Source organism: Amblyraja radiata, chromosome 14, assembly GCF_010909765.2.
Source record: "Amblyraja radiata isolate CabotCenter1 chromosome 14, sAmbRad1.1.pri, whole genome shotgun sequence".
Classification (NCBI taxonomy): Eukaryota; Metazoa; Chordata; class Chondrichthyes; order Rajiformes; family Rajidae; genus Amblyraja; species Amblyraja radiata.
This window is the reverse complement of record NC_045969.1, coordinates 26,602,020-26,621,116: the sequence shown is the minus strand read 5'-3', so window position 1 is coordinate 26,621,116 and position 19,097 is coordinate 26,602,020. Positions and strand designations below refer to the sequence as shown.

Here is a 19,097-nt window from a genome sequence, read left to right as displayed (position 1 = left end):
GCATGAATTTGAGCTGCGCTAAAATATCTTAGAACTACATATTCCAGGATGGAGGCATCTTGGAGATAAACTCTTGGTTGGTTGGGAGGAAATGCGTTTTTTAAGTTTAATATCACCAAAGATTTTTGACAATTATTTTAATATAATCCACATTGCTGTAATCACCTGCCTAAGGAGATGGGTTTCTGTTTATGTTGAACGGCTTGCAAGTCTGCTATGAGCAAATTATTTAGGAATGATGTTGAAATTCCTCTGGATTTATCGGCAGAGGTGGAGTAATCAGGGAAAAAAACAACAGAAATAAGTCGTTGCTCAAATCCTTGTTTTGGTTTCTTTGTGTACTTTTTCACCTCTTGTGGCCAAGAGTAAAGTGCATGTGTCATGAAAACTAAAGGGAGGAGGTGTCCGAGTCCATCGTGGTGTGCTTACCCTGACAAAGCTTCCCGTAAACATTCGTATGAAGCATTAATCATAGACCCAGAGGAAACAAAAATGGTAGGGCAGATTTTCAAGTGCTGAATAAGTATAACAATTGGACCTGAAGACTGAAGGGTAGCAAATATGGTTTCACTACTTTAATAAACAATAGCGTTAGTTGAAAAATTATTGCCTTGTGCATCCTCCACGGGAAACGTAGCAGCAATAAGTGGAGTGGAATCTGCGTCAATATTCATTGCAGGAGCACAGCATTTGCAATCCTCCTCCAGCGTGTAGCTACTGCACATTCACCGTGAAGAATACAGAGCAGTCTCAGCACATTACAAAAGATATTTGATGAGCCTTCTTGCACGCAAGATTGACTGATAAATGGAAAAGCTGCATAGGATTAATTGAATTGAAATGTAAAGAATGTGAAGCAGATTTGTTTTACTCTGATCCGCCCCCTCCCTGCCCATCTTTTTTTGAGGAATAACAAGGATGGAGGAAGGGGGGATAATCTTGAACAGTGTGGACAGTGGCTGATATGAGCAGCAAGAGCCGGTACCAGCACCAACACAGGCCAGTGGGAGTGGAGCACTTCCTTACTGCTATAGACAGACACAATAAGCTGGAGTAACTCAGCGGGACAGGCAGCATCTCTGGAGAGAAGGAATGGGTGATGTTTCGGGTCGTGACCCTTCTTCAGACGTATGTTGGAGCGATGTGGGAAGTCTACCAAAGATACTTTAGGATACTCAGGATACATGTTCAATGTTCTATGATACGTATTCCTGAACGTGTTGCAAAGGTTTTGTCTGCTTGATTTAATCCATCAGTTGTTTGGGAGAAAATGTTGATTGAGAAGATTGCTGACGGAGAGCAGAGCAGTGCTCATCGATTGATAGATGGATGCTTGAACCGCACACAGAGTCTTAACGCAGGAGTTTGAGCCGGGCTAAAATATCTCAGAACAGGATAGAGGCATCTTGGAGATAAACTCCTGCTTGGTTGGGAGAAATTCTGGGAATCAACCACAGAAAAATAATTATTTATTGGTCTTCCTGTAGCTCTATAATCTTCTTTGAAATCTGTGGGGAATTTTTTCTTCGGGCTCCTTTCAGGAAGACTATTAATTTTGAGTGATAGGTAAGTTAACATTGGAATAGATGCAGTGATTTTGCTGGTAACACTTTGTGAATCGTATAGCACAGAACAGGCCCTTCAACCCAACATGCCTGTGCTAAACATCGGGCACCCAGTTACTGACCCTCTTTTATTCCATTCCACATTCCCATCAACTTCCCCAGATCCTACCATCGTTTACACACGGGGAGCAATTTACGGCAGCTCATTTTCTTTTCAAATCATCGTGGGATGTGGGAGGAAACGCCAGGTCACAAGGAGAACAAGAGGGCAGAGGTTTAAACTGAGAGGAAGGAGTATTAGAGGAAATCAGAGGCTTGTGTTTTTACAAACTGAGAGGTTGACACATGGAACACACTGCCAGAGGAGGTGATGCAATCAGATACAATCGATCAGTTACACTAGGTTAGGGAGACATTTAGATAAACACATAAACAGGCAAGGCATAGAGGGATATGGTGTTTAAGAAGGAACTGCAGATGCTGGAAAATCGAAGGTACACAAAAATGCTGGAGAAACTCAGCGGGTGCAGCAGCATCTATGGAGCGAAGGAAATAGGCAATGTTTCGGGCCGAAACCCTGGGTTGCTGCTGCACCTGCTGAGTTTTTCCAGCATTTTTGTGTACCCATAGAGGGATATGGACTTGGTACAGGCAAACGGGATTAGCGCATGTAGGCAGAAAGATTGGAATGTACCTGGTGCGATGCAAGGTGGTTTTCTACACTATATGACTCTGTAACATGCAGACACCACATAAACAACCAGAGGGCAGGATGGAGGCAGCATCCCTACCAGCAGTGCCACTGTGCTCTATACACTGTTGGGTGCTGTAAGGCAAGGGGAATCCCCTGACTGGCAATAAGAGCTTTGATCTCTTTTCACCACTGAGGCAGTGGGAAAGGATCACAGTGACACTGTCTTCTCCGCTTCATTTTAAAATCGTGGGAGGCCAGTTCAGCGAAGGCGCTTGGTGTGTGGCTGACACCTGCTCTCTACTTTGCAGATGAAAACCAGTTCTTGGAGGCCACCTCGGTGTTGCTGGCCTGGTTTGAACGCGGCGAGGTGACACGCCGCTCAGCCAACAACTTCTACTCCATGGTCCAGGCCGTCAACGGCCACAGCCGGAGACTGATGAGCGAGAAGGCGGCCCACGAGCAGGAATTGGAGGACGCCAAGGAGCGGTTCAAAAACGCCCTCGCAGGAATCCTGACCGGATGTAAGTACTTGCACTTTGGCCTCCTCACTTGTGTTAACACAAACTGGGGTAAGTACTCCTGCTGCAAGGAGCATGGGCTCAACCATCAGCACTAGATCTTCAGGTAGGAGCTCTTTCACTTCATCTCAGAGTCAGAAGTCATTTTAAAAGTAAAGGAAAGCAAAACAACACTGCAGATGCTGGAGTTTGGACACTGAATATACTGTTCACTCAGGTACAGTGGTTGGTTTATCCCTGTTATCCATATCTGAGAAACCACCTTAGGCACAGCATGCAGATGTTGAATTGGATGGGACCTTCTTGTGGAGGGGGGGGGGGGGGGGGGGGGGGGGCTTCATAGTCCTACAGATAGGGTCAGGGCTAGGGGCAGAACCCACGGGCTGAGCCTCACATCCAACCAGCGTACCACATGAAGGGGTCAGTGCCTTTGAAATTTTTACAGCTTGGTTTCAAAATAAAACATTAATAAATTATTGGGTCGATGCTGATGAAAAAAGGCTTGTGGTCATGGAGTGATCGGAGGGAGCCTCAGTTTGTCTCCAGTTGTATTGGGAAGGTCCTTTTCTCTGTGAATTTTAATTAGTGGGTGTGAATGGGTTTGGTGACTGGAAGGGAGAAACCAGGAGAAGGTGACCTTGCATCAAGGGGCCGTGTCCATCCATTGGAGCAGAGGTAACTAGACCACGTTCGAGGAGCCAGCCCCATGGGGGGCACTGCCGCCATCAAGATGCTGACTGCCCCACTACCGTCATGACTTTAACTGGGGACCCGTGGGTTTCTCGGGATCCTCGCAGCTTTGAAACAGAGGTCAGACGATAGCAGCGGATGAAAGATGAAAGCAAAGGGCTTCATAACTGCTGTCGTGTAGAGCCTTGCTCACGGGAGCTCTGCTAAAACTCTTCAAACCCGATGGTCATCTCGACAACGTGTCCATTTGACCTTGGACCTCAGATCATAAGGCTGAACAGCGCCAGCATGAGTGACGTTGGTGGCACCAACACCAACACACACACAACAAAACACAAACACGCGCACACACACACACACACACACACACACACACACACACACACACACACACACACACACGTACACACACACACATAAACACACACACACACACACACACACACACACACACACACACGTACACACACACACACATAAACACGCGCACAAAAACACACACACACAAACACACACATACACAAAAACACACATGTACACACACACACACTCATAAACACACACACACACAAAAACACACACACATGCACGCACACACACACACCTACATACACACACACACACACACACACACACACACACAAACACACACATACACAAAAACACACACATACACAAAAACACGCAAAAACACACACACAAACAAAAAAACAACACACACACACACACACACACAGACACACACACATAAACACACATATAAACACACACACACACACACACACATCCAAACACCGAGGATTGTCGGTACACAAAAATGCTGGAGAAACTCAGCGGGTGCAGCAGCATCTATGGAGCGAAGGAAATAGGTGACGTTTCGGGCCGAAACCCTTCTTCAGACCGAGGATTGTCCACTGCTTGAGTCCACCAGGTGCAACCACAGGAGGACTTGTGCACTGTTAGGCCCTACCTAAAGTGTTGTAAGCAGTTATGAGGGAGCTCAGAACATGCAGAACCAATTTCCCATGTTTGTGAAGAACATGCAGCACCGATTTCCCAGGATGGAATCTGGACTAAATTTCCATGGGGTTTTATACAAACAAACATTATATTTGTTAAAATTTGGAAGGTGAAGGATTTTTTCTAGAGAAATGTTTTGTTCCTGTGCTGTATGGGTCTATGTTACCTGTTCTAAAAAGGGACCAATTTTCATCAGTTGAAATTATTTTGAAGCAGAGATGAGAATTTGTTATTCAGCCATGTTGTAGTAAAGAAGCCTTCTGCTATGGAATTTAGTGTTGGAGCTGCTAGAACATCCTATTTCCATAACAGCCATCTCCAGGGAAACCATCTCCTGACCCCAGCTCTAGGTGTGGCCTCAGTGAACTGAAAACCTGAAATAAAAAGCAGACGTGGCTCTTCCTGAATTGCTGTCCATACCTTCTGATTTATGAACTGGGCAAGATGCTGGGTGGCAGGATCTAGTTTTTAACTATTGTTCCCATCACTCTGCTCACACAATGTGCACGCCGGTACGCGAGGCATTTCTTGCCCCAGAGTTTGTGGGATTCGTTGGGCCCAGGAGTCTTGTGGAATTTTGGCCGTTCTCAACTGGGGCTGCACACGCAACCATTGCCAAGCACCTGAGGCAGTGGTGGGGGAGTTTTGATCGCGTAGAATGGGGGTTCCATCGTCATTGGAGCAGACTAGTTTACCCTAGCCCCATTCCCACAGTGGCTGTGGTTTCCAAAGGCCAATCCAAGGATTTGCCCAGGAGGAGATGAGGGTTGCTGCCCCACCATGTCAGTGGGGAGAGAGCTTCAGACTGCCATTCAATCAACCTTGTGCTGACTGAGTCACATCACAACACGTAATGCAGGCTTGGTGGCCGCAAGTTCATACATGCACACATGCTGATACATACACTGACACACTGACACACACACACACACACACACACACACACACACACACACACACACACACACACACACACACACACACACACAGAAATATGCACATACAAAAATACACATGCACATATATGCACAAACCGTGCACCCAAACACATATATCTGCACATTCCTTACACACACACACACACACACACACATACACACACACACACACACACACACAGAGAAATGCATATGTATGCATGCATGCACGCATAGCATGTACCCGTAACACATGTGCATACACATAGAGTTACACACACACTCTAAAGTGATCAGATATCAAATGTGACTAAACGGGATGTTCCTGGATGTACAGTTACCCCGCACTCTGACCAGTCGGAAATCCCAATGGTTCGGCAGCTGTCTCACCGGCTGACGTTTGCTCCTTCCATGACTAGGCCCCCAATCCCTGTAGTCCCTGTCCACTCACTAGGGCCCTGGTTCCCACTTTCATTTTAAACTCACCTGTTTCCATTGGGCATCTCCTTGAAATTTAATTAGTTTGGCTTCCTGTGCTCCCTTTAAAAATACAGTATAAGGCTCACTGAAGTCAACTAGAAATGCATTGGATTATTAATAAAATTGAATATCCTGGAAATGCTGCCACATACTCTTAACTCTACATCATTCAGTAATTCATTTCTTTAAGTTTTAATTTGTGTTTGCACTGCTTCAGATTCCACAACAATCTTTGCACTATTCTGTTGCTTTGCATTCATTGTATCTATCATTATCATGTATATAATGTACTCTATGATCTTCATGTGAGCAGGGAACTGGAGTATAGGGCAATAAACAAATCTGGATCTGAATCTGCCAATCTACCAAAATCCTGAGTGTACTGGATTAATGAAGTTATCATGTACATGGATTGGAAAATTCTGCACCGTCCTTAATATCCAGGGAAATCCAATGTTATTTGGATGTCCTACAGCAGCAACAGGGGGAGGGTATCTCAAAAGCACGAGCTGTTGGATCAGGTTTGCAGAAACAGAATAACATACATACCGATGTGCTGTTGGGTTTGCGCTGGGATCGATAGACTATGCTGGGCTTCGGATCCATGCAACTGTAACCTGCTGCTGTGACTGACCTCGTGGGCTGCCTCCAGACACTCATCCTTGGGTCCACTACTGGAATTCTTCCTCTCATCCATTCTCCAACCTCGCCTCTGCGGAAATAACACTGATCATCCAGACACCATTCTACTGGGCATCCCATCTTCGGAAACAACACAGCTGATTACATTTGGAGTTGCCTTTGACCAGCCAGGCTCAACATTCTTTAACACTTCCTCAGAAGCTCTTTGAACCCACTGCTCACATACACCAGGAAATTAAAATTCAGCCTTCAGGTAGCTCCTAAAATATTAGGATTTAGAATAGGATATCATCAGCAGGAAACCTAGGAACAACGTTTGTTTGAAATATTGAAAGAGTGGGGTTTTAATGAACATATATATTCCTTATTGGAACATTATTATAAATGCACAGCTCCTTTCATTTGTTTGAATAGAATTCTGAAGTCTTCTCCAGTTGAAATCTTCTCTTATTCTCATTATAACTGGTTAGCCTCTATCCGTCAGTAACCCCGGGTGGAAGAGTCGGGTATTAGGTAGAGCTGCTGCCTCAAGGTTTCAGCAATGCAGGTTCGATCCTGACCTCTAGTGCTTTCTGTGTGGAGTTTAAATGTTATTCCTGTGGCTGTGAGATTTATCTGAGTGCTCTCTTTTTTCCTTGTGGTTTTTTTGGTCACTTTAAATTGTCTCTAGAGTGTGAGATAAATATATGAGAGTGCTGGAGAATGGGTGCAGGAGAGGAGTGGAGGCCAGCATAGATCAGCCATGATCATTTGAAAGGGAAGCAGGCCTGAGGGGTTTGGTTGCCTCCCTCTGCTCCTATTTCCTGATGTTCTTGTGTAAATGTGCGTCACCATCTGGAAATCATCCCCAAGCCACAACATCCTGAATGTAAATATATCCCCGTTCCCACTGTCTGAGTCTAAATCCTGGAATTCCCTTCTTAACAGCATTGAGGGTAAGGTCACGCCATAATGACGGCAGCAGTTTAAAAGGGTAGATCATGACGATCTTCTCAAGGGTAATTAAAGATGAGCAATTACATGCTAGCTTAGCGTGCAAAGCCCACATCCTTTGAATAAATAAAAAATCCCATACGAATCCTCACATTCTCTTCATTCTCCCCAGATTCCACCACTCATCTATACACTAGAGATAATTTAGAAACCCATGTAGTCACAGGCAAAACATGCAAACTCCACACAGACAACACCCAAGGTCAGGATCGAACCCGAGTCACCTTGAGGTAGCGAAACATTAATTACGCCACTGTGCCGCCCCAACAGGAGGTCTGAACCATGTTATAATTGCAAAACGTATAGAAATATGGTGGAGACACTGAGGCTTGAAGAGAGTCCATCTTCATTTGGCACACTGTAAGTATGACAGAGACATTAGTTGGCAGAGTTAAAGGCGCCATGTAATCTTGCTTGTAACTGCGGCACGCTGTGTGCTGTTGAACTGTTAAAAGCAGCTTGTTCTTGCTGAGGATGACCCGGTGCCTGTAACGATGAGTAGAGGCAGTACATTCCCAGCCCCAGTGTGTCTCTGCTTTGTTTTACGTTTCTGATCAAATCGTAAACTGGTTGTTTTGTTTGACTTCCTTGTTTACCAAAGTTGAGCAGATTGTGGCCGTTTTCAAGGCCGCTTCGAAGCAAAAGGCATGGGACCATTTCTCGAAAGCTCAACGCAAGAACATTGAAATATGGCGAAAGCAAGCTGAGGTTGGTAAACTAATCTTCTTCCATTTCTATCAGTATCACTTGCTTCTAGACTATATTTGCTAAGTTGCGCATTATAGCTTGCTGTTAGTGTTCGAAGCATTACTGTTGCTCAAAGGCATCGGCATTTCCCCTCCATATTGATGCTTCATATTGTGCATTGTTATTGGAATCCCTGCAGCCAAATTGATACATGGCATCAGCAACAGACATACACCACTTAGGCTGAGGAGCTGCTTTCAATTGATAGTGTATTGTCTTGTTATTTAGGTTAGGAATTTCATTTCATAGAGCAATGGGCAGATTGTGTTCCCTCAAGTAACTGATAGACACGTATGACATCAGACATCAAAATATAGAGAGGTAATTTCACCCTACTTTGTGCCATTTCACTGCCAAACCATGGAGCTGGAAGAACAATATTCAAACAAGTCACATTTCAATGTTATTTTAAAGCAAATGAAAGCAGCTGAAATCCAGGAAAGTGCCCACTTAAATCTGCCAATGGCTTCTAAATGAGGTAGGATTTGCACATTACTTTAATTTCTAGTGCAATTTTAATACCTTTGCAAAGCCCATTAACACTCAAATGTAACTCTTTTAATCACTCTTCCCTGCTCGCCTGTTCGGTCATGTCCTTGAATTTTGTTCCATTTAACCAAACCTTTATTCACACAACAAGCATTGGATCATTTCATTATTCTCTAAATTAAAACATTTTATCGTCATTTTCAAGGTCCTTCCTGGGCCGGGAGCTATCCACAGAGATTGACTTCCAGGTAGTTTCCCTCAGGAATAAAATGATTAGAAAGTTAAAGCTAAACAGAGCTAACTTTTAATGCTTCATAACCTTGTTGTTAGAAAAGAGGCCATTAGGCCCAATGAGTCCATGCTGGCTCAGAGCAGAGCAATCCCATCAGTACCAACCCCCCTCTGCTTATTTCCGTGTATCCTTGCAACTGATATTCTCTCACATCATCATCAACTCACTTCCTGAATCTTCAGCCACCCACCCAAATGAGGGCTAACTTAGAGCAGGCAATTAAACCATGAACATGTTATTGGGATGTGAGAGGAATCCGGACCAGTCAGGGGAAACCCACGCAGGTAGAGGGAAAATGTGCAAACTCCACACAGATAGTACCAAATCAAACCCGAGTCACTGGAGCCGTGATGCAGCAGCACTATCTGTGTCAGCACTGTAGATAGGCACAAACGGCTGGAGTAACTCAGTAAGTCAGGCAGCATCTCTGCAGAAAAGGAATAGGTGACATTTTGAGTGGACACATTTCAACAGACAGATATGTCACCACTGAGCCGCCTCCCAACCCAGTAGTTTTGAACAGTTATGACTGGGGTTTTGGTCATAACAAGTTAATAGTTGATGTCTCCATTTAAATGTTAAAAACATTGTTTCTAGTCCGGGTGCTTCCTGGGCATCAATAGGATCGAGAGTCAGAATCTTTCTCTAATGGTAGAGGGTATCAAAAACAAGAAAGCATTGGTTTAATGTGAGATGATAGAGTCCTAAAGAGAGATTTGAAAGGAAGGTTTTTTTCCGCAGAGTGGTGGATACCTGCAATGTGCGGCCAGCGAAGGTGGTGGATTCAAATACAATCACTATGTTGAAGAGACAATTAGACATTGGATTTGGCAAGATATAGAAGGATACAGACCTAATGCACAATGGCTTTTGTGCAGATGCTCGGCATGGGTGTGGTGGGCTGAAGGGTGTCTCCATGCAGTACAAATTTCTGACTCTATAGCAGGCATTTCTCCCAACACTGTGCAATCTGTGGATGCTCCTGTATGTGGAATGAGGAGGCATAGTCTCGGAACATTTTGTGCATGTGAGCGTATGTGTGTCACAGTGGGCCTGGAGCACGGGAGAACATTGGGGCATGTGGAACCTCCGCTTGCACTACCTGAGTTGTGGAGAGGATGGTCTTCAGTTGTAGCTGTTGAATTAGGACACACCAGCCCTCCATCTGCTCTTCCTAAGTCTGAACAGATAGCATTGCTTGTGAACAGATCTATCCCTTGCTAGCTGCTGCTGTCTGACCGTTCCCAGACCCCCGACCTGCTAGACATAAAATGCTGGAGTAACTCAACGGGACAGGCAGCAACTCTGGAGAGAAGGAATGGGTGGCGTCTCGGGTCGAGCAATGGCATAATTTGCATTTCCACTCTGTGGCCCTGAGGAGACACACACAAACACACACACACATACACACTCCAGCATTTTGTGTCTATCTTCAGTTTAAACCAGCATCTGCAGTTCTTTCCTACACACCCCGACCCTGCTGTCAGCCAATCTGATAACCATCACCCGTCATGCCCAGATACAGACACACCTGCCATGCCCATGTACCAGATACAGTAAAAAGCTGAGTTTGTGTGCTATGCTGTTCAATCACACTCTGCATGAGCACGATCAAACCATACACAAATACGACAGATAGTGCAAATAGAGAAATACCAAAGAGCAGAATAATGTCAAAGCATTATTGCATGACAGTTGCACAGAAAAAGTGCAAGATCTGCAATGAGATAGGTTGGACGATCAGGACTATACCCTAACAAATGGGAGGACCATTCAGTACTGTCTATTGCTGTTGAGCACGAATGTGAGTGAAACATTTGGTGATGAAATCTGGCTTAAATCTCACAAGTCCTGTATCTTCTTGGCATTTTCAGGAGTCTCTAAGCCTGCCCCCACCATCCAGCCAATATTCCCACCTAAAAGGATCAAGGTCAGTGTTTCTGTCTGCCTGCACACCACTCTGGTGTACCTCTGAATCATCATAGAGGACTCTTGCAATTGTACTGGGACAAGGTATCACAGGCCTGGAGTGCCCAGTAGAAAGGGGGTGAACGGGCAGACCAAGACATTGCCCAGAGTTTGCCTCCGTGTACTTCCCCTGTCATCCATTGCATCCATCAGCAACGTTCTCAGTACTCAGGACACTCCTGGGAAGTGGCACCTGGAGAGATATCAGCCTTGATCTTGATAAGTGGCAGAGCTGACTTGAGGAACTGAATGGCCTCCTCCAGCTCCCAATCTTTATATTTGTATGTCCCCAACAAAGCAGCAATGGGAACAACCATTAGAAATCCTTACCCATGCTGTCTCTAATAGGTACGACCAAGATAATTTGGGAAATGATAGTGTCAGACACAAGTTAAGAGGAGTAACTGGGAAAACAGTGGGAACCATTCTACAAGAAGTATATGATGACAGACTTCATTAAACCCAGTTGCAGCACCCAATATGACAATCATTAGAAGTCCTCTCGGCTTGACTTTGATCTGCATTCTGGTATTTCTCCACCATTCACTGGTTCTGCTTCAGTAAACCCTTTGATTGAGGTTCAGAAACTCAGCTAGTAGTAGACTTTGAACAAATTTTTGTGGCCTTTTTTATTTGGGTGCTGTGGTCCAGGAGAGAATTCCTTTCCGAGAATGTCCTTTTTGTGTGAAACCTATCTTGGTTTAGAAGTCTAAGATCGAAACTTCCACTTGTTTTTGTTTTTGATCTTTTGTCGATGGGTGTCCATTCAATAAACGCAGTTTTCTACCTCTCAATTTTATCTTCAATGAGAGGGATGCTTTTCCAGAGAAGAAGCATCATGGAGTTGGAATAGGGAAAATTGATTTACATTTTCCTTTTCACTGGGTTCCATGGAGTTTGAAACTGAACTTATAAGCACTACATCTGCAATGGATTAAAGGCGCAGTTAGATAGTCATAGTCATACAGCACACAAACAGGCCCTTCAGCCCAACATATCCATGCGAAACAAGATGGTCTATCTAAACTAGTCCCACTTACCTAGATTTGGCCCATATCCCTCTAAACCTTTCCTATCCATGTACATGTCTAGATGTCTTTTTAATGTTATTATTCTACCTGTCTTAACTACTATCCCTGGCGGCTTGTTTCATTTACCTATCACATCTGTGGAAAAAGTTACCCCTCGGGTATTTATTAAATCTTTCCCCTCTCACCTTAAACCTGTGGCCCTAGTTTTTAATTCCCCTACCCTGGAAAAAAGGAAACATTCACCCCAGCTATTCCTATCATGATTTTATGCACCCCTTTCAGCCTCTGCACTCCAAGGAATAAAGTCCTAACCCCTCCAACTTCTCCATATAGCTCAGACCCACATAACATCCCCATGAATCTTCTCGGCACCCTTTCCAGCTTATTGGCATCATTCCTATAACAGGGTTATAGGTTATATTGAACACAATATGCCAAGTGTGGCCTCACCAATGTCTTGTATGACTGTAACGTCCCAACATAACATCTCAAGATCAAATTGGAGGAGCAGCACCTCATATTTCGCGTGGGTAGTTTACACCCTAGCGAAATGAACATTGACTTCTCCAATTTCAGGTAGTCCTAGCTTTCTCTCTCCTTCCCCTCCCCTTCCCAGCTCTCCCACAGCCTACTGTCTCGGCCTCTTCCTTACTTCTTCCCACCCCCACATCAGTCTGAAGAAGGGTCTCGACCAGAAACGTCACCCATTCCTTTGCTCCATAGATGCTGTCTCACCCGCTGAGTTTCTCCAGCTTTTTGTCTAATTTTTCCAGCATCTGCAGTTCTTTCTCAAACATCTCAACTTCTCTGGTCTGACTGATAATATCCTGACTGATGAAGGCCAGCCTGCCAAAACATTTCTCCACCACCATATCTTACCAAAGGTCTCAAGGTATATTAAATATTTCAGTGAGATTACCATTTGTCCTTCTACACCAGAAAATGGTGCCTGGTTCTGATGTCCTCTCACAGGACTGGGCTCTGTAGCATTATTACACCCTCTCTAAGAGAAGTATCTCCTTCCCAAGACAAGGCAACCAGAGGCCCTACAATTGCAGCAAGCCTTCGTACAATTGATCTCCCGCCTCGTACCTCGTCCTACCTCCCTCCTGTTTTTGCACATTAATTACTTCCTCTACCCAAGTACCTTGGTAACCACATTTATTAATCCCCCAATAGTCCTATCATCACAGACTTAACCCTAGATTGCTGACGGTAAGCTAGCTGTTCTATACCTTTTACCATCTCTGTTCCTGCAGCCTTCCATTTCTACGAGACTTTCCTCAAATTTGGGAATTATGCAAGATCGAAATAAATGCACCCTCCATCCCCTCAAACCATGGGATCCAAATGACAAATTCCAGGAATTTTCTACATTTACATCCCATTAACCTTTACCAGTACATTTTCTGTATTGATCTTAATTATTTCAATTATTCACTCTTGTGAGATTCCACAATGTCTTGTATTTGATATGAAATATTTCAATGTCTTTGCTATTGGCTTACTCCACATTACAATTTCTCTTTTCCCAGACTCTGGGAAACATTTTCATCTACACGATTCTCAACGATTTTGCTCCTAGCGTCCTGCAATTTACAAATGTTTTGCTGGTTTTTGAATAACCCTTTACTTAAATAGAATATTGCTTCTGTGCTAGTTTCCGAAGTTGCTTTAGTTTGTGGTGTTCAAATCCTCCATCTCTCTTTTGGCTCTTCACAGAGCTTTTGTACACCTCCAATTTTCTTTTCCCGTCCTATTTCACCGCCAACCACCAGAGACCTGCATCACTCATTGTAATTTTAGGTTTTGTTTGTGCCGATGGGTTCGAGCCTCAACCATTCAATAATGGTGCAATTTTTGATAATTGCCTGTTTAAGCAAGAGATGTTTCATTTTGGTCCTGATCCCTCCACCTTTTTCACTTCATTCCTTCTACAAAACGATCTGTAAGATTAACAATGGAAGGGAAATCAGCATAATTGTAACATTTAAATCAAATGACTGCTTACAAGAGTTAGTGGGGTATGAAATTCAATGGAAGTATGTACACAGAATGATTACAGTTTTACTATAATGGAGCTCTTATTCCATTGTGCTTAAAGTAAATTTATGAATGAGCATAATTTTAATTTTAATAATTTTAATTGTCCTGCCACTGATTCACTGTTCCCACATTGCTCTGCAATATTTGTCTGTGACATTTAGCTCTTTTCCTTATTAATCCGAATTAGCTGTTCTTCTGTCCCTTATGTTATTTAATATCTGTTTTATGACTAGCAATCCATTATTGGCCAGGTGAATTTGCTTCTATCAGCATTTCAAGGAGCAGCTCGCTGTTTCTGTGCTGTGTGGAATATTTCATCAGCACTGTTAACTTTGCCTCATTTATGTTTGAGCAGGGTGGGGAGAGGCCACATTCAAACTTGTCATAGGTTTTGTAGTTAAATGGCAAATTTTGTGCAAACAGATGTAATGCCTTCACTGTGTTTTCTTTTGCACAATGATCCAAGATAATTTACGACCATTTTATGTTTTCATGAACTTTCCTTTAGTTTATTTAGTTTAGAGATACAGCGCAGACACATAGAAACATAGAAAATAGGTGCAGGAGTAGGCCAGGCCCTTCGTCCCACCGGGTCTGCACCGACCAGCGATCCCCACATATTAATACTATCCTACACACACAAGGGGCAAATTTTACATTTACCAAGCCAATTTACCTACATACCTGTACGTCTTTGGAGTGTGGGGGGGAACCAAAGATCTCGGAGAAAACCCGTGCAGTCACGGGGAGAACGCACAAACTCCGTACAGACAGCACCCGTAGTCAGGATCGAACCCGGGTCTCCGGCACTGTATGGCAGCAACTCTACCGCTGCGCCACCGTGTCGTCCCAGTGGCGCAGCGGTAGAGGCTGCGGTGGTCAGCCCAACTGACCAAGGTCTGTCAGTTTACTTCAAAGTGTAGATCATTTTTGGATAGTTATATGGACGGGAAAGGAATGGAAGGTTATGGTCTGAGTGCAGGTATATGGGACTAGGGGAGAATGCGTGTTCGGCACGGACTAGAAGGGTCGAGATGGCCTGTTTCCGTGCTGTAATTGTTATATGGTTATATGGTTATTTTGCCATTACTACATGTCCTGTGTACACTTGTCATTGACTGGGACTGACCAAGCTCAACCCCTGAATGTGTGGTGATATAATAGGGTGAGGATGAACCAGGGAGGTAAGATCTTCTGATCTTCACCATAAGAGGGTTTGCAACCCTATCATTTTTTTTTGTGACCTTGGCAGATGAAAGAGAGAGAGAGAGGTGTAGACAGATGAAACCCCTTTACATTTCTCACACTACCATCCAAGATATATTCATCTCATTGTTTTCAATAGGATAATTACAAACACCACTGAACAAACTATAATTGAATTGAGTTTTTTTTTTTGGTTTGTGTATATTTACACGCTATCAATTTACACATTCATAATTTGATTTTAAGTGCAATGTCTGTCACATAGCCAGAATTTGTTGTTGTTTATGTGGAGAAGGAAGTGCCTTTTATGCATCTGAAGTTATAAATTGACCTTTTCAGGTGAGTTATTTGAATTAATATTTCTGTTAGGGCGATGCATGACTGACTTTGCGATGAGGCATTTGATGAAATGTTAGACCAGACATTATTGCTAATTAAGAAGCTATGGAAACTCCAATCTCATTAACGCACAGTTTTAAACAATTCCAAAGTTAGCAAAGGAAGAAATATACATTTTGATTTGTATGAGTATCAGCATGATTTTAACATTTACAAAATATGCATGACTGCATATTCGGAGACACAGGGGTATGAGTGAATTGAAATTGGATGTAAGTATACCCGCACAGAGAATGTTTACAGTTTTATTTCACTTAAAGAGTTAATTTCCTCCATTAAAAACCCACAGGAGATCCACTTAATTAGGTTGATGAAGAAGGTTGTAAAATCCCACTCTCATTTGTGTCATTCTGGATCTGTAATGATTTTTAATGGAAAGTCTTAACTTCATTAATGCAAGAATTAAGGTAAGTGACTTATTATAATGGGGGGGAGGCAGGCACTCATGTGTGCTCATCCCTACAGATTGCTGGCTGTCCTTGCATTGAGAGTATGACCCTTCTCACAGGGTTGTGCTGTGGGGCCCAGTTTCAGTAAGTTCACACCACGGTCTAGAAGGCGAACCAGTTTCAAGGCATCTGGAACTATTGACATTAAAGGTGACACAATGTTGCGGCGAGCAGTGCTGCTGCCTCACAGCCCCAGAAAACTGGGTTTGATCCTGACCACTGCTGTCTACGTGGAGTTTTCCCGTTTTCCCGTTTTCCCTGTGACCATGTGGATTTTCCTTGGGTGCTTTAGGTTCTCAAAGAACTGTGGCTGGGTGTGTGATGAGGGGAATTGGTGGAAATGTGAGAAAAAAAAGATTGCATGAAAATATATGGGTGGAATAAGTGACAGGATCATTCTGAGACCCATCATAGCCATTGATGGGTCAAATGGCCTCCTATGTCCTAAGGAAATATAAATATGAAATGGTCTGAGTGACTCAGACCCAGACAGTGACACCCAACCGGTTGGAGCAGATAAGTGTCTAATTCTTTGAATCTCACCCAGAAGATGAATCTGTTTACCATGATGGAGATTCAAGAAACTGAAGTCATATTCAAAAAATGCAATGCGACCTTGATTTTGACCTGAGAGGTTTAAACAGGTTAGACTGCAGGAAACTATTTCCCACAAGAGAGATGAATAAAAATAGGGACATAGCTTTGATTTAGGGTTAGGGATCTGAGGAGGGCCTTTTACCCAGAGAGAAGTGAGTGCCTGGAATTCATTGCAGGAGAGAGTGGTGGAAGCAGAGCCCCTGACAACATTGAAGAGGTGTCTCAACAAGCACTTCAGTCACCCAGGCATAGAAGACCAAGTGCTGTAAACCAGGAGTGATATTTACCAATTCCCACTGGCTAACATGGATTTGGTGGGCCGAATGGACTATCTCATTGCTGTATGACTTGGTGGCTATGACTTTGATCTTCTAATTGTATTGCAGCCAATACAAGCACCACATGAGAGAATAAATTAACAATGCACAGCCAACCTCATTGGAAGATCTCCTGTGTTATCAAATAGCAAGTAAGCGGCAGCCAATCCCATCTGTAGGCCACATGATATCACGCCCCCAGCAACATGCAGCCAATCCCATCTGCAGATCACTTGTGATATCAAACGCCTAGGAAAACACAGTCGATCCCTGCGTGGAAAATCTAACACCCAGTAACACCAGCTCTGTAGGCTGCCACGCAGGAGAGTTTTGTTTCGTTCTGAGCTAGCATTGTGCATTGGCTGCTTGATGTTCATGCTCAAATCCTTCTTCAACAACAGGAGGTCAGAAATGCACACAGTGAAGAACTCATGGAAATTCGTCATGAAGAAGAGATGGAAATGTCCGATGATGACTTTGAAGAAAGTCCATCTAAAATCCCCAGAGTCGACGAATCAGGTAAGCTCTCCCTCTTTTTGGCTCTCCATTCGTTGGCTTTTAACTAAAGTTGTAAAGTAGAAGGATTTGAGCTAATAACATTGTCGCAACAGCAATAGGAACCTTTTTTTCCAGTATTGTCTCTTCAGTCTTGGATATTCTCTCTTATGATCATAAACAAAGTTACCAACATGGACCTTGAGAGTCACTTGGTCACATTTAACCTGTTGAGAAGAGGTGTACCTCATTGCTTGGGACACCACTGGCATTTGTTTGATACATAACATTGGCAGTTCTTTCAATATCCGTTTTCAAAAATTCATTTATTATTTTTTTAAATATATTTAAATGTGTAAGCTAAGTCATATGGGACAGGCAATAAATGTTGGCCTTGCTAGCAATGGCCAGATGAAGGAGGGTCTCGACCCAAAACGTTTCCTATTCCTTCTCTCCATAGATGCTGCCTCACCCACTGAGTTTCTCCAGCATTTTTTGTTTACTTGCCAGAAAAATAATGCTAACGGATTTGCTGCCATACATTGATGAGACGTGAGGAGTGTTTGTTAGTGGCGGTGGTTCTGGGGAAGTGATTTGGGTCTGCAGAGTTGCAGGCAGTGCTGATCGATGCAAGAACTTCACAGAGGCAGGTTATCGAGCAAATTGATTTCCAAACTAAAAAGATTAGAACAGAATACTTTGTGAATAGTGAACAGTTAGAAGCAGTGGAGGTCCGAAGAACTTAAATTATGCACCAAAATCATTAAAATGCCACAGACTAGTCCTGAAAATAATTTCAATGGCAAATGGAATGCAGCATTTATATCTAAAGTGTCACTTCTGAAAAATGGCCATAGATCAGCAAAGAGCTCATGACATATTGGCACCATGTTGAGAGGTAAATGGTAAGCTGTTGCCTCTGTGTTTCTCAGTGACTCCCTGCTGGTGGGTTTCCTCCACACCCGTGTGAAGTCTAATTCCTGCAAGCCTTCCTTCACGTGTGGTACTGAGCATTACATTAATACCCGCTCCTTATTGAGCAACAGAAATAAGAGCGCCAAGGATACTGAGGAGAAATCGAACTGCCCAGTGTGGTGTCCGAGTTGTACCGTATACAGCGAAAGCTCTAAGACCACTGGGACCCAGAGAAGCTGGTTACAGCCGGCCCATTTAACCAGATCTCGTGCTCTTCTGCTCGAGTTTAAAGAGGTTTCCCATCATTCCCACCCCCTTCCCACACTAATTGAATAGTGAATTTGAGTTTAGTTTATTGTCACGTGTATCAAGGTACAGTGAAAAGCTTTTGTTGCGCGCTAACCAGTTAGTGGAAAGACAATACATGATTACAATTGAGCCATCTACAGTATACAAATACATAATAAAGGGAATAATGTTTAATGCAAGATATATTTTAGTGAAGACTGATCAAAGGTATTCCGTGGTCTCCAATGAGCTAGATAGTAGCTCTCTATGGTTGGTAGAATAGTTGCCTGATAACAGCTGGATAGAAACTGTCCCTGTATCTGGAGGTGTGCGTTTATC

At 43.5% G+C, this 19,097-nt stretch overlaps 1 protein-coding gene across 3 annotated transcripts in view; it reads left to right on the top strand.

Annotated features, from left to right (window-relative positions):
* Positions 1-19,097, top strand: part of enox1 (ecto-NOX disulfide-thiol exchanger 1) — a 196,568-nt gene that overhangs the window by 85,392 nt on the left and 92,079 nt on the right. For all 3 annotated transcript variants that reach the window (XM_033032888.1, XM_033032887.1, XM_033032886.1), the window contains 3 exons: positions 2,568-2,780; positions 8,121-8,227; positions 17,462-17,579. In XM_033032888.1, coding sequence (XP_032888779.1) covers positions 2,568-2,780; positions 8,121-8,227; positions 17,462-17,579 — 438 coding nt within the window. The remainder of the gene's footprint in view (positions 1-2,567; positions 2,781-8,120; positions 8,228-17,461; positions 17,580-19,097) is intronic.